Below are 16,328 nucleotides of genomic sequence, written 5' to 3' on the forward strand. Positions count from 1 at the left end.
TTGCAATGTTCTGGCCCCAGCTGTGTTTGTCCAGGTTAAATGCTCTATAAATTCTCTGACGGCTCTTAGTTCAGAGATCTCATTTGCCACTTTACCATTTGTAAGCAAATTCAAGGGAAACCATGCCTCATACCTATTTTGCTCCTTGAAACCATAATGACAGGTAGGCTGCCTGCAGAGATTAGTCTCTGAAGAAACAAAGACTTTCATCCATCCACCAACCCACTCATTCATTTGTTCATTATTTACGGAGTACCTATTAAACAGGGCTTCCCTGGTGGCTCAATGGTAAAGAATCTGCTGGCAATGCAATGCTGGAAATGTAGGTTTGATCCCTGGGTTGGGAAGATCCCCTGGAGAAAGAAGTGGCTACCCACTCCAGTATTCGTGCCTGGGAAATCCCATGGACAGAGAAACCTGGTGGGCTACAGTCCACAGGGTTGCAAAAGTCAGACACGCCTTAGAGACTAAACCACCACCACCACCACTTACTAAACATTAGGGATTATTTTAGAAAATGGAGAAGCAAAGAAGAATTTTCAAGCCATGTTGACACATAAATCATGAAACAATATCCATTGCAGCGTTATTTATAATAGCCAATATTTGAAAGCAACCTAAGTATCATCAATAGAATGGATAAAGCACATAGGATATAGATGTAGTTATGCAATGGAATATTACTCACCATAAAAAAGAATGAAGTCTTGCCATCTGAAAGAGTCTGGATGGACCTAGATGGCATTTTGCTAAGTGAATTAAGTCACACAGAAAAAGATGAATATTGATACCACCTGATTTCACTTGTATGTGGAACCTAAAAAAGAAAACAAAACATAACAGGGACAGACTTACAGAGCACAAACCGGTGACTGCCATGGTTGGGGGCGGGGGTGAAGATGAATGAAACAGGTGAAGGAAATTAAGAGGTACGGACTTCCAGTTATAAAATAAATAAGTCACAGGGATGTAATATACCACACGGGGAATATACTCAATAATATTAAAATAGCTTTGTGTGGTGACAGGTGGTAACTAGACTGATCATGGTGATCATTTTATAATTATAAAAATATTGAATCTCTGCTTTCTACCTGAAACTAATATAATAAGACCATTATACTTCAATTAAATTGAAAAAAATGAAACAAAAAATAAAACTGCAAAGTGCAGCAAGACCTGCAAATAGCAGTGCCAGGGCCAATGCAGGTACAATCAGAGAAGAGGGGGCTGGAGGCACAGGGAAGCAGAGGTCACATGCATCTGCTTCAGCCACCGAAATTTCCATCTTCCGTGGTACACACCCTGGCAATGATGCTGACAGCAGGCATATCTTCAGATAAGGCAGACAATGATACATCCCACTGTTCTAATTCTGGAACTGTTATGCCACCTCATTAATATGTGAAAATGTGTTAAAAAGCTGCTGATAAACAGCTGCACAGAGGCAGAAATAGTGGCTCCCATCACATTTGCAAGCTTTACTAGCTGGCTCTCGAACATGGCATGAGAAACGAAGCTTCGCCTGCATGTATAAACTGGGTAATTTGCTGTAATCTTCCACTTTATTGGTAGATATTTTGCCATATCATGTCTCCCCAACCACAGTTTAAGGGCACTTCTGATTTACACAGCTCTGTAAACTGCCTCTTCCTTAGAAAGAACTGTCATGTCATTTGGCAGCATTGTTTCAACATTCTGATTTATCAATAAAATGGAAGATTGCCTTGCTTCCATGCACTGCACAATTTCTAATAACTGCATTTCTATTCAGTCGGAGAGCATTTGATTAAGGAATTAGATACAAGTTATATATAAATCAGTGCAAGCCCTGAGTTGACCCAGGAGCAGATCGGGAGTAAGGAAAGAGGCTTGTCTGAAATGTGATGGCAGAGATTTTCATCTCTCCCAGGCACCGTTCCCCAAGGCCAAGAGCAAAAGCCCTCCGTTTACCTTACCTTGGGGATGGCCCGGCTCCATATTTCTCTAGCAACACTTCCCACTGGAAGAAAAGTCCCCAGCGATCCTCATTTCCAATGCCTCCTTTCTCCCCCCTCCAATTCCTTTAGGGTGACAGATTGACGGCCTCCCCAGGTGCCGCCTGAATGCATCTTTTGACAGGGGACAGCAACATTGAGCCTAACGAACTGATTCCCAGTGTGTCCCTACTTAGACCCAGACCTTGGAGGTGATTCCCAGCCCTGACCTCCCCTCACCCGCCCCCACCCCAGAGAAGAATTACGGCCCGGTTGGGGGACCTTCTCTTCTGGGTAAATATTAAGCTGTTTTCTGTTTGGACCAGGTGGCAGCTGCTCCTTCCCTTCTGGGTTGGGGATTATGTATTTGTGTAATTTTTATATTGTGTTTGTTTTCTTGGCAGATGGCTTCCTTCTCATTATTGGGGTGGTGTGGAGGGAGAGGAAGGGTGTAACTCTAGGGGTGTGTTCTGCTTGATGAAAGGCAGATAATAAAAAGGTGGCGTTTTGTAAAACCCACAGAGAGCAAGACTATATAATTTAACTAAACATGAACAGCCTCAGATCCTGCAATTATCCAAACAATCTCCATCCAGGCAGCACTTGGAACAGGGCAACTTAGAAATGGGCTTTCCTTTCTAGAAGCATTTAGATGATTCTCCTGACATACACATCTCCTTTCGCCTGGCTCCCTGTCCCCACCTCACGCTGCATTTGCATGCAAGAATGCAAAAACAAGCTCTGGGTCAGGATGTTGCCTCCTCTAGAAAATGTGAGTGTTTCCTGGCAGTGCCAAGAGTAGGGGTGGGGTCTTAGAATTACAAATGTAGCACTAAGTTAAAGCCCTTGGTATAAAATTTGATCTAATTAAGACACTACCAGAGCAAAGCATTTCAATAGCAATTACACAGGTTGCAAAGGGGGTGAAGTGCCTTCTAAAACCAAAAAATGCTTCTGCCAGAAATAAGCACCTCTGAAGGTCAAATGAGGAGCTGTCAGTGCAGAATACCACTCGCCTTGACCTCAAGTAGGTACCTCCCTTCCATCAACTGCCATGAAGGCTGTATGCTGGGGGTCTCTGCAAGGAGCCTGGGCTCCCCATCCCAGCAATCTCTATCACCTCTCCCACGGACAGCTTCCCAAATGTTGTGATAATTCCCATTTGCACCCCTTGCCTCCTTTATTAAGCTATCATTTATGGATTTTTTTGAGTGTTTTCTATGTACTGAGACCTGTCACCTCCTAAAGAGGCAGTGAGTATTAGTCACTCAGTCGTGTCCAACTCTTTGGACCTCAGAGACTGTAGCCTGCCAGGCTTCTCTGTTCGTGGGATTCTCCAGGCAAGAACACTGGTGTGGGTAGCCTTTCTCTTCTCCAGGGGATCTTCCTGGAGATGGATAAAATTCTAACAATAGGATGATCCTGCATAGCAACCTCTAGGCCAGAAATAATTTGCAAATATTTTCTTACAGTTTTCAAGTACTTATAATGGGAGATTATTCATTCAGGTCTACTTTGAATACTGAGCCCTTATTAGACATAGGCACTGTGAAAGGTTCTAGAAATATAAAGTTAAGTTGTATCAGCCCTGTCCCTGTGAAGTCACAAGTCTAATAGATAAAAGACACATGCCTAAACACTTAAGATCATGAGTAATGCTGCTCAGTTACAGATGGAAAACAGAGGCATAGAAATTCACACTAGATGAGACAGAAGTGTCAGACGGGATAACGTTCAGTGGTCCTGCTCAAGTTTGCAGGACAGATTCAACCACTTTAAACTAAGTGAACAGAAGGTAAGGGTCTAGGCTCTGGGGCCAGACAGCATAGGTTCAAATCCCAGCCCCCCACCCCAAAATACTGTGTGATCTTGGGAAAGTTACCTCAACTCTCTGTGCCTTCATTTTCTCAATTGTGAAGTGAGGCTAAATAAAGGTCCCTAGTTTGAGTTATCTTAATGATTAAATAAGACAACATACATGAAGCACCTAGCACAATGTTTTCTGAGCTCTATCGTTAGCTATGCAGTGCTGTCCAAATTATTTGAACTCCATGTTTAATTTCTTCCAAATACCTGCTTCATGTACATTAAGAGAATTTAATGAATGTAAACATGTGAACTCAAGTAACAACACCAAGCACAAAATCTTAGTTATTATTATTGACATTTTTATTACAGCTTTATATTTTAAATTATGTTCTCATAGTCAAAGGAAAAGACCATCAGCCTGAAAATCAAAACTTTAATTAAGGGCTTCCGAGGTGATGCTAGTGGTAAAGCATCGCCTGCCAATGCAGGTGATGCAGTAGTTGCAAGTTCAATCACTGGAGGAGAAAGTGGCAACCTACTCCAGTATTCTTGCCTGGAAAATCCCATGGACAGAGGAGCCTGATGGGCTACAGTCCATGGGGTTGCAAAGAGTCAAACATGACTGAGTGACTGAATACTACACACAGGAAAATTGACTAACCTCTCCAATCCATGGTCTTTCCATCGATTGTTACCTCCTCGAGAACCTTCCAGTCACCTCCTTCCCCAGCGGGCAGTATCAGAGCCCTCTGCAGCACATTGCTAGTTCCTGAAGCAATCGCTATCTTGCAATATACTTGTTCACTTGGTTTCCCATCTCGCCCATCAGCTCTTTGAGCTAGTCATTTTTTTCACCTATCCATTCCATAAGTGTAAGTGTTAGTCGCCCAGTCATGCCCGACTCTTTGCAACCCGATGGACTGCAGCCCACCAGGCTCTTCTGTCCATGAGATTTTCCAGGCAAGGATACTGGAGTGGGTTGCCATTTCCTTCTCCAGGGGATCTTCCTGACCCAGGGATCGAACCCGGGTCTCCTGCACTGCAGGCAGATTATTTACCTACTGAGCTACAAGGGAAGCCCATCCATTCCATGAGAGGTCCTAATTTATTTGTTGAATGAGCAAATCCAAGTTTTTAGCTGAGAAATTTGGGGGCACTGAGAAATTCAATTAGTTTACTTAAAATCACCAGTTTAGCTAGTGGGAGATGTGAGCCTAGAACTGGAAGTCTTCTCTTACTGTGGTATCTTCCTCTAAGACCACAAAATCAGCCTCTATAAACTGAGTGATTCATTTAAAGTGAACATTTTCTTTGCAAACCATTTTTTTTTATTTTAGGGTTTTAACATCAATTACCTTCAAATAGCAAGCCACTCCAGTACATTTAAAAACTAATTTGATTTAGCAAACGTCAATGTATCTACAGCTTGTTGTTCAAGTACCTGTTGCACAAAGCAAGTAAGTGTAGCTGGATCTCGACTTGAGATATTAACTGAGGTGCATTATCAGGATGACTAACACCATCTGTGAGGTTGGGGCTGGTTTGTTGTTGTCTTCGAGGAGAAGCAGCTAAAAATTACTTAAAGAAGTCACGAGTATAAGTCTCTGATTTGTTCTCAATTCATGAGTATTCATCCAAATATTCAGAGACGTATTAGAAATAAATTCTTACAGCCCCCAACTCAGATTATGTCTACTCCAGGACAATGAGATCTCCTTGTGATCTCAAATGATGACTGTAGAACACAAGGACAGGGAAAAAAAACAGTGATCATCATCCTCTATGTTCCAAAATGGACTTTTAGAACTCAGAGACAAGTTTTTTAAAAGTCCAGATTTCTAAGATGCCACACTGGGGGAACATAGCATCCTAGCTACAGTTTTCTAGCCCTAAGTCTGGATTTATTGACCTAGGATCTGTCATATCCTATTCTGATAAATAGGACTCCATGAATAGCTACATACTATCAGTCACTTGGAAGATGCTTAAAGGAGGGGCTGTCTTCCAGATAGGCAGTAATTGTGAAAAGGAAATAAAAGTCTAGAAAAAAAGGTAAAAAGAGACACACACATAAATCACATGTACTCCTCACCTTGGACCCTTCCCTAAGAGAGTTCTACTGCAATAGTTGGTCTTTTTTGGCCTCAGGATCCTGGAAAAAGCAGGAAGGAGCAAGCGGGTATTCTGTGATGGCAGCCTGGCACATCTAAATCAGACCATCCTCCTTGCCGATGCCACTGTTCCTTGTCCTTGTCATCACAGTGCACCACAACCCTTGTTCCTTCAGGCTTCATGCTCGCCCCCTGTGGCTTAATGCCACTTTACACTTGAGCCCAAAAGTTTGAATTTGCTATTCTACCTACTAGCAATAAACTTCACCCTGCTCTTAACCAACAATAAATGGTACCATTTGAACAAGTTACACATTATATTAGCTCTTAAATTATATAAATAGATGAAACTCCTTATTGTTAAAGATATCAAGGTAATTAAGTCCTTTGAATATATTTTTAAGTACAACTGTTCTGAAATTAAGCAATAATTTCTGTGTTCATGTGTCTATCTCCCTCACTAGACTATGAGTATTTTTAGAGAGAAGACCCTCTTGATGAGAAAGCAGTGCAATGCCCGACACATCATTCAGTTAATATTTGATGAATAAGTGAACAAATAAATATACATATGTCCAGGGACAATGTAGCTCAAAGCCCAGATTCTTAGGCCAGACTACCTGGAGTCTAATCCCAGCTACATCCTTACGAGCCAAGTGACCTTGGACAAACCGCTTAAACTCTCTCTTGAGTTTTCAGATTCCCCATTAATAATGTGTTGCAATACTACTATATAGGACACGACTGAGCACATACATACACACTCTGTGTGTATGTATATACACAGAGTGTGTGTATACAAGTGTCTGACACAAGTGAGTGTTCTCAAATGCAAATCCTTGTGCCCAACCCACAGTGAGGCCAAACAATATCAAAATGGCAGGGTTTGAAGTCCAGGCCCTGGCTACAAGGAGGGGTCCCGGCACGGGCCAGTCATCCTACCCAGGAGAATTCGTCCAGCACCAGTCTTGGTCCTCCCACCGGCACGCAGGCCTGGCTGAAGAAGGGTGGTGAACGGCAGCACCCTCAGGGCCAGGCCCTGAGACCCTGCCCAGCCGCCATCACTGCGGGAGCCAGATGCCCAGGGCCCAGCCGGCACCTCAGGCTTTTCATCTGAACTGAAGAGAATCCTTTGTATAGAACCAATAGGAACACACGTTGTAGCAAATACCACTCAGGTTAATCCCCAGCTCACAACAATGGCCCCTCTTTGAGAACAGCCCCAACCACAGAGATACTCTGAAGTACAATGTCCTTGCAACTTAACCCTGATCTCTGGCCACTTCCTAGGTGACAACTGATTTAAGCTGGACCAACTTTTGAAACTTGGAGAGTAACCGGTTAAAGCTGTTACCTTAAAGGCCGTGTCCATACACTCCAGTTGCTGAGGCCTCCATGGACTGTGGGTTTGTGGGAAAGGTTCGCTGCTGCTTCCAGCCTAAGCCCGGCCATGGTGAGGACTCTGGAGCTCTTCAGGTACCAGTCCTCAGCCTGCCCCAGGCCGCCCAGCTCATCCACAGGCCTGAAGGCTGGAGGGCCTAGAGGACCCTGGGGAGAAGGCCTTAATCTGCAGTCTCTGCCGCAAGGACCACTGGGAGGCTGACGGTTGGCCACGCTCAAGGTCTCCTGATAACAATTACAGACTAACGGCTGCATGCTCGCTCCACTCCTGTTACATAAGTACTCAATAAATATATATCTATTATTATTGCAATGCAGACTGTCTGGTCATCATAGCTACCAAAAGATTCCAAACATTTAGCTGATTTAATCCCCAACTCTGGTCAAGAAAGCCCCTTTTTGTAAACCTTCATTTCACAAGCTGAGACATGATTTAATGGGTTTCCAAAATGTGGAAGAGTTCCAGGCACAGGTGGTGGTGAGCAGCTGTTTTCCATCTCTGCTGAGGACAAGCTGAGAGTCTTAAAGAGCCACATGAGCGATTTGGGTATAAAGTACTAGGAATACCTTCCTAATGTTTGAAAGTGTGAAACTCTACACTGAAACCTCAAGAGAAGCCATGGAATCCTCCTCTCTAGAGATTCTTTAAAAATGGGACACTGAATCGGCTCTAAGTTGGATAAAGACCAGAAAAGCATCTCACATTAAAATAACAAGCAGTTTGCATGGGTCAGTCAAGTTTGAGTTACACTGCTATTGACCTAGTTCCCTTGAAGTACCGTTACCTGGAGACACATATAAAAAGAAAGAGTATGGGAAGCAGATTCCTTTACTAAGTGAGACCACAATGAAAATTGTTGAACATGCTCTAAATCCTCATTCAAAATAACTTTAAATCTCATTAAGAAATCATTTCTGAAGGATCTGAATGAATGGTACCTGGTATAAGTACTTCATGAGAGAAGGCAGTCTTGGGGGTCATGTTTGAGGCAAACTCAGGAAAGTACCTAACATTCTATTATATGCAGACCACACCATATGCAATTTCCAGCTTAAGATGGTAAAAACAAGAGGGGAAAATGCACTTCCATTGTACTCTCTTGGCAGAGAAAGTGTCAGAAAAACCCCTGTGAGTGGAGAGACCCAAATTACACACCTATTATTCTTTCCAAGCTCAGGAGTGTTTTGCATATTTCCTCTTGGGAAGAAAATATTCTGATTTTAGTAAAGAGATGGAGGCAGTCTCTTGCTATTCTTGGTGGCTCAGAGGAAGAAACCAAAGAGAAAGGCAATTTCTAGGGTTTAAAAAAAAAAAAAAGCTAGCGGAGTCTTTGATCCTGAACAACCTGAAGTTTGAGTTAGGGCCGAAAGAGGAGGCTGCATAGGTGACTAAGGAAGCAAGGCTTGTTTGCAGTTTTATAGCCACATAAGTGGATTAGACAGAAGGCAGGAATGGTGATATGTGATAAAGACACTTAAATGGAATTTAACGGTTTATTCTCTTCCAAATTACTGAACATTAGGTTTAAATGTTTCCATATAAATATTAAATTATATGTATATAGCAGGATTGCAAATTTGCACATTACCACTCTGTTTTTCAAGGAAAATGTAGCTTCTTTATTTCCTATAACTATTCTTCCTCCAAGTTCACACCCCATTGAGGAGTGTGGGGCAAAAACAAACTTGCCAATTAATAATATCTCGGTCTCTTCCCTTTTAAAGAGTGTCTTTGGGTAAGTCTTTTTTTAAAAGAGAGAAAGATCTGTTTCTTTCTTCTCCCCAAAATGAGAAAGAAGGTCTGTGGCTGACACAGCCAGCCCCTCTCCTTGCAGGTGGCTGGTCTGATCCAGCCCTGACTTGGCATCTGCTGGGGCACAACGGGTCCCTTGTGACCTCTGGTGCACAATCATTGCCTCCAAGAGTCCCATGTGCACCAGCTTGCAGGGACCCAGAGGCTCTGCCTCAGACCATTGTCATCCCGAAGGCCAGGATGCTACAGCTCCCAAGCCAAAGACAGCTTCTCCTTGGCCTGCAGAGGCCTGCAGCCTCCCAGGAGCTGTAGATGAGGAAACAGTCCACAAGCCCCAGTGTTCTCAGACTCCCTGTTCCTGTTCAGCATATTTCTAGCACAATATCCCCAAGCTTTTACCTATATAGGAGGGAAAAAATATCTTGTTCTTACAGTTGCATTTGCTTTGTTTCACCACAGCTGGTTTTAACCGCTAGAGCTCTAAAACAATCATGACCTTTAGCAACCTCACCACCATCACCACCACTAAAAAAAGCTGATCAACTACTAAGACCTCTGAGTGACCCCAGTTCATCAGACCCTTACTGCGCTCAACTGAGGGTTCCTTCCTGACCAATGAACAGCAGGACTGGTTTTAACCAACCGCACACCAATGAATGGGTGCATTCTGACTTTGCTGGAGTACAAGCTTCCAAACATGATTTAGCGTAAGTGCCGCGGCCTCCTCCCTTACTACTGCATAAACCCCTCTGATCTTCCCCTCAGAAAATGTGTCCACGGCTGCACGCACTACCTCCTTTGCCTGGAAAGTAACTAAGCTCAAGGCCTACTTTGTTGACACTAGTCACTGGTTTTCCATGAATAATCCCAACAGGAGGCAGAAGGGAAAAAACACAGGCATCTTTGCTTTCCTCTCAGGTCCTCACTGTCTTCCTCTAAAGTGCTTCTTTTTATGAGATAGGACTTCCCCTTCGTCATTGTTCCTGGGGGCACTAGACCACATGGCTTAACACTGGTGGCAGCCAGGATGCACGGAGACAAACCAGCTTAGTCATAAGAACACCTATTGAAAAGTAATTTTAATTTATTCTTTCCATTACATACCTGCATCAAGAAGGAAAAATCTCATACAGATGGCCTACAGGCACATGAAAAGATTCTCAACATCACTAATTATTAAAGAAATGCAAATCAAAACTACAATGAGGTATCACCCTCTTATGGGTCAGCATGGCCACCATTAAAAATCCTACAAACAACCAAAACTAGAGAGGGTGTGGAGAAAAGGGAACCCTCCTACACTGTTGGTGGGAATGTAAGTTGATGCAACCACTACGGAAAACAGTATAGAGGTTCCCCAAAAAATTAAAAATAGAGTTGCCATATGATCCTGCAATCCTGGGCCTATATCCAAAGAAAACTATAATTCAAAAAGATTCTTGCACCCCAGTGTTCACTATTTACAATAGCCAAGATGTAGAAACAACCTAAATGAATGAATAAGGAAGATGTGGTACATATATACAATGGGACATTATTCAGCCATTAAAAAAGAACAAAATAATGGAACTTGGAACAATGTGAATGGACCTAGAGATTATCATATTAAGTGAAGTAAATCAGAAAAAGACAAATACCATATCATATCACTTATATGTGGAATTTAAAATATAACACAAATGAACTTACCTATGAAACAGAAACAGACTCACAAACATAGAGGACAGATTTGTGATTGCCAAGAGGGTAGGGGAGAAATGGATTAGATGTTTGGGATTAGCAGACGCAAACTATTATCCAGAGAATAGACAAACAACAAGCTCCTACTGTACAGCACAGGGAACTATATTCAATATCCTGTGATAAACTATACAGAAAAGAATATGAAAAAGAATGTGTGTGTGTAAACACGCACATATATATACAACTGAATCACTTTGCTACACAGTAGAAATTAACACAACATTGTAAATCAATTATACTTCAATAAAAGTTTTAAGTGAATAAAAATCCAGTTTAATCTGGTAGGCAACAAGCTTAAGGCAATTTTACTTATTAGATTGTACACTAGCAATTTTTTAGAAACACACACATATAATGTGCAGCATGTACTGGGTACTTCTTTAAGAGATTGACTCAGTTCTTGCACTGCCATATGTGATGCCTCATGTGCTTAGTCATGTCCGGCTCTTTGTGACCCTGCCAGGTCCTGCCAGGCTCCTCTCCTGGAGCCTGGAGTCCTTGGAGATTCTCCAAGCAAGAATACTGGAGTGGGTTGCCATGCCCTCCTCCAGGGTCCTGTGTGGCAGTACTATTATAATTACTATTGTAATTATAATCATTGCAATAGTAATTATTATCCTCATTTAATAGAAGAGGGAATTGAAGACAAGAACAATTAGATAACCCTGTCCAAGATTCCAAGGTGAACTGTGGATGAGCCAGGATTCAAGTCTAAACAATTTGGTGCCTCTGAAACTCAGAAACTACTGACATTGTTCCGCCACTGGGTGTCAGCATACCAAACTGAAGGGGCTGCAGTCTTTTCAGGAAGAAAAGGAACAGAACTCACTGAGGGCCTTCTAGATGCAAAACACTTATACGTACATTTCCTAATTTAATCTGAGAGATGAATAAACTTCTTAGAGGACAGAATGTGCCACATTTAGTTAACGGAGTAACTAGTTTTCATGAGAAGAGGGTTGTTCATTTTTTTTAATTGTAAAAATAATGGTAGACAATTTAAGAGGATCAGTCCCTAGATTCTTCATTAATTAAGGGCTTTTTCCAGCTGTCTGCACCTTATCATCCAGTGAAACCATTATTAGAAAGACCTCAGGGAAGAGACCACGCTGTGTGTACTCTCCCTCTGCAAAAATCAGCCAGAGACAAGCATCTGCTATAAAATTATCTGGTTTAATCACGATCAACATCAGAACCATAGTACATTAAAGTACAAAACCTGTATGTACAATTACACATACAAAGAAATGTTTTTTGTGAGGAGCAATTTTCAACAAATCTGACAAACAGCATGACTCATTCCTATTGGGGGTATGAAAGGAGAAATGGAAATTTCCAAGATGGCCCCCTTCTCCCTCGGTCTCCTCTGACCCTCTGAACATCAATTTGCAGAGGCCTGAGGGAGGAAGGGAAGCATTAACAATCTCAGACACTCAATCCTCCTCTTATGGAAGGGGTGAATTTTTAGGGAACATTTTCCATCCTTTATTACACTGATGTTCCATCCATTTGCATCATTAGGTTCAGTAGTTACCATGACAATATGATGCCTACAGCAATCTAACTTGATAGCCAGATGCCAGAATGTGAAAAAATAGGACCAGCTAAGAAAGTGAGAGAAATATAATTAATCTGAACCACATAAAAAAAAAAAAAAAATGTGCACAAACCAAAACCAAGAAGGAAACTGCCGAAATGTCACCCAAGAGAGAATGATGACAGGAAACAATGATCAAGTTTCCAAGATTCAAAAATCCTTTGCTAACTTGAGCCATGAATTGGTCTGTAACTAAGGCTATGGAAGGAGTCATAGTTAATCTAGAATATTGCTCTGAGTGCCTCTCCCCAAGTAACTGCTGCTGCGGAGTCCAGTGGTGTCATCTTTGATTCCTGCAGAGGAATTCTTAAGCCCTGATTTTCCCAAGGATCTACAGCCACGTGCTCAATGCTGCCATCATGGCATTCCGCTCCCCTCCAGTCTGATGTTATACCCAGCTTTTCCACCTGAAGAAGTCATTTCCACCATCACTGTGAAGCTAATCTTAAGAGATTGAACTGAGCTGTGTCCTGGGAGACCCTGTCCCCTTGCCTTCTCCATACCCAGTGAAAGCAACTGGCTAGCACAACCCTCTTGGGGGCCCAAACATGGCAGAGGGGCTGGGAAATGAAGAAACAAGAACAACATAACAGTTGTGCTTCAGGGAGACCAGCCTGGGATGGGTGGTCCTTCTCATCACGACTGGGTTGGATAACGGCGCTGAGCTAGGCGATTTGGCCGGTTCAGGCTGGTAACGGTGGAGAGCTGGAAAAAGACAAGCACAGCGCTAGGTTATAACCCCAAGCATGACTCTGCCAATCCAGCACAACTGGCTGGATTGAGCTTGAAGTGAAGTGAAGTCTCTCAGTCGTGTCCGACTCTTTGTGACCCCGTGGACTGTAGCCCACCAGGCTCCTCTGTCCATGGGGTTCTCCAGGCAAGAATACTGGAGTGGGTTGCCATTTCCTTCTCCAGGGGATCTTCCCGACCCAGGGATCGAACCCAGGTCTCCTGCATTGCAGGCAGACGCTTTACCGCCTGAGCTACCAATCTAGAACCCTTCAGGAACATTTGGCTTCCCATGTGGTATTCTCATTATCCACTTTCACACAACACCTTTACCTCTTAAATAAGGAGAAAGAAATTTGACTTTATAAAGAAGAGAAGCCAATGACACATCCAAGCAAGCAGTCTGCCTCAGATCATGCAGAAGCAGGGAGTTTAGTTTCAGCCAAAGTTTGCAATGATCCCCTCACCCTCAGGACCCTGTGCTGGTGCAACCATACGATTAACACCGACACAAATTGTCTCTCTTGAGTCTTAAGACTTATGAAAGGTCAAGAGCAACATTAATAATAGTGACACTGACTGAGCATTTTCAGAGTGCCAGGACCTTCACATACATGCTCTGATTTAATCCTCACAACTATCCAGGGAGGTAGTTACTACTAACCCCATTTTACAGATGCAGAAACCGAGACTTACAAAAGTTAGTCATTGCTGAAGAACTCAGGCAGAGTAAGTTGTTATCAGTAAGTTATAAACCAGGGTCTCCTTCACTCAGAACCCATGCTCCAAACCCAACCCCTCTCCCTCAGGACCTCCTTACCTGGGGAACCTGAGATGGGTTGTAGAGAGGAACACTCCCCGTCACCGGGGGTGGGGGAAGCAGAACACCAGCGTTGAAGTAGAGCTCATTGGAAACACCCTGTGATGGAACATAATAGAAAATTCTCTTAGTCACCAGTTCCTGGATTCTAGAATGTCAGGGGCTTCCCTGAGAATCAACTTTGGTCAAGAGATGCAGTCCCTGGTGATGCAGGGGATGGGAACCCAGCTGCCAAGGCAGGGGACACAGGTTCCATCCCTGCTCCAGGAAGATTTCACGTGCAACTAAGCCTGTGCACCACATCTACTGAGCCCACGAGCCTAGAGCCCGAGCTCTGCAAGAAGAGACGCCGCTGCGATGAGGAGCCCGTAACTGCAGCCCGAGAGCAGCCCCCACTCACTGCAACCAGAGAAAAGCCCACATAGTAGCAAAGACCCGGCGTAGTCAAAATAAACAATAAATAAATTTTAAAAATCTGTAAAAGAAAGAGGCAAATGTGATAGAGCTCAGGGAATCCTGAGCAAACCAACAGTCCCAGTGGGCACAGCCACCCCCGGGGCCTGGGGGAGCTTTGCAGAGGCTCAGGTGCTGCTGTCTGAGAAGAAAAGGCCACAAAAATGGTACTAATAGCATCATAAAAAGTAACCTCATATTCCTTGAAAAGCCTAAAATACTACAAGAGTGCCGTAACCAGGCCCCAAGAAATAAAATTGTTTTCCTAGCAATTGGCACAAATCCACACTGGACAATTCGTCAAGGCTTTATCACAATCCTTGCAAGGGATACTGGTGAACTCTAGCTCCTACTGGGGACAGGGAAAGAGGACATTCCCTTTTTTCATTTTTTTTTTTTTTTGGCTGTGCCTTGTGACATGTGGGATCTTGGTTCCTCAACCAGGGATTGAACCTGTGCCCCCTGCACTGGAAGCACAGTCTTAACCACTGGACTCCCAGGGAAGTCCCGAGGCCACTCTCTAGACATCATGTAAGGAAGCAGTGAGGGGCTAACTCATGTTCCTGCCCCCGACTTCCTGTCCTGAAGTCCTAACCCGGAGACCTCAGAATGTATTCAGAGACAGGGTCTTTAAAGAGGTGATTAACTACTGCACAGCTCAGGGAACTGTATTTGGTGCTCCATGGTGACCTAAATGAGAAGGAAATCCAAAAAGGAGCAGATATACGTATACTTATGGCTGATTCACATTGCTGTGCAACAGAAACCAACACAACATTGTAAAGCGATCCAAGCAAGAATAATGGAATGGGTGGCCATTCCCTTCTCCAGGGGACCTTCCTGACCCAGGGACCGAACCCTCATCTTCTGCATTGCAGGCAGATTCTTCACCATCTGAGCCACCATGGAAGCCCCATACTCAATAGAAATTAATTAAAAAAAAAAAAAGAAGGTGATTAGAGTGGGCCCTAACCCATTATGACCGGTGTTCTCGTAAGAAGGGGAAAGTCTGACATAGACACACACCAGGGAAAGACCACATAAAGACGCAGGAAGAACATGGCCATCTACAAGCCAAGGAGAAACCCACTCTGCGGACACTCTCCAGCCTCCAGAACTGTGAGGAGATACTTGTCTGGTGTTTAAATGGCACAGTCTATGACACCTTGTTCTGGCAGCTCTAGCCAACTACTACAGAAACTTCCTCCATACTCTCCACGAGTCAGGCCCTCACGGGGCAGCACCTCCAGCCCCCATGAAAGTTCAGTTCACACACAGGTGGGCTGCTCACCTCAGGTCCCAACAGGCCTCCACTCCCTGGGCCCTCAGCTGTCCCTGCACCAGATGCTGACCCTCGGACTTCATCTCCACCTAGGAAGCAACGAGTCGGGGGTGTTCCAACTACTCAGGACAGAGGAGTCCCCACTCCCAGAAGGCTCCTCCACCCACCCCTGGGGAGCGCAGAGAGGACCAGAGAGGGCCCAGAGGACATGAGGTTGGCATACCTGTGTCCCTGGAGAAGGCACTGGCACCCAGCAGAGACTGGGGATCTGGGGAAGGTGTCAGTGAGAGGCCTGGGCTGGGCTGAGGTGGAGATGCTGCCCTGGGCATCTCCTGCTTAGTGGAGAAAGAAGGGTGGAACTGATGGTCAACACATCCATGCCACCTGCTTGTATTCCTGCAGGACCCACATGGCGGCCTCCGCCCTCAACCCGGGCTGGCCTCCTCTCCACCAAACTCCATTCTCTTCATACCACTCCTCCGCTCAATAATCCAAATCACTGCCGGCTCTAGAAAGTTAAAATTCTACATCCTAACTTTTAAGGCCTTTCGTCATCTGCCTCTCCCCTCACTGAACCAATCTGTCTCCCACAACCTCCCATCACAAAACCAGTTTCATCCAGACCAGGGTGGAGATGCCAGCTCCGAGCCCTCC

The 16,328-nt window shown here is 44.1% G+C and overlaps 1 protein-coding gene across 6 annotated transcripts in view; it reads right to left on the reverse strand.

The window, feature by feature from the left end:
* Positions 1-11,947: 11,947 nt before the first annotated feature.
* The window catches only part of SEC16B (SEC16 homolog B, endoplasmic reticulum export factor), a 63,042-nt gene continuing 58,661 nt past the window's right edge, over positions 11,948-16,328 (reverse strand). For 5 of the 6 annotated variants that reach the window (XM_061160784.1, XM_061160783.1, XM_061160785.1 and 2 more), the window contains 4 exons: positions 15,898-16,006; positions 15,684-15,763; positions 13,940-14,038; positions 11,948-13,095 (listed from right to left, as the gene is read on the reverse strand). In XM_061160784.1, coding sequence (XP_061016767.1) covers positions 13,027-13,095; positions 13,940-14,038; positions 15,684-15,763; positions 15,898-16,006 — 357 coding nt within the window. In that variant the 3' untranslated portion in view covers positions 11,948-13,026. The remainder of the gene's footprint in view (positions 13,096-13,939; positions 14,039-15,683; positions 15,764-15,897; positions 16,007-16,328) is intronic. The other variant, XM_061160786.1, reaches the window with a different exon arrangement.

This window comes from Dama dama, chromosome 14, assembly GCF_033118175.1.
Source record: "Dama dama isolate Ldn47 chromosome 14, ASM3311817v1, whole genome shotgun sequence".
NCBI classification, from domain to species: domain Eukaryota; kingdom Metazoa; phylum Chordata; class Mammalia; order Artiodactyla; family Cervidae; genus Dama; species Dama dama.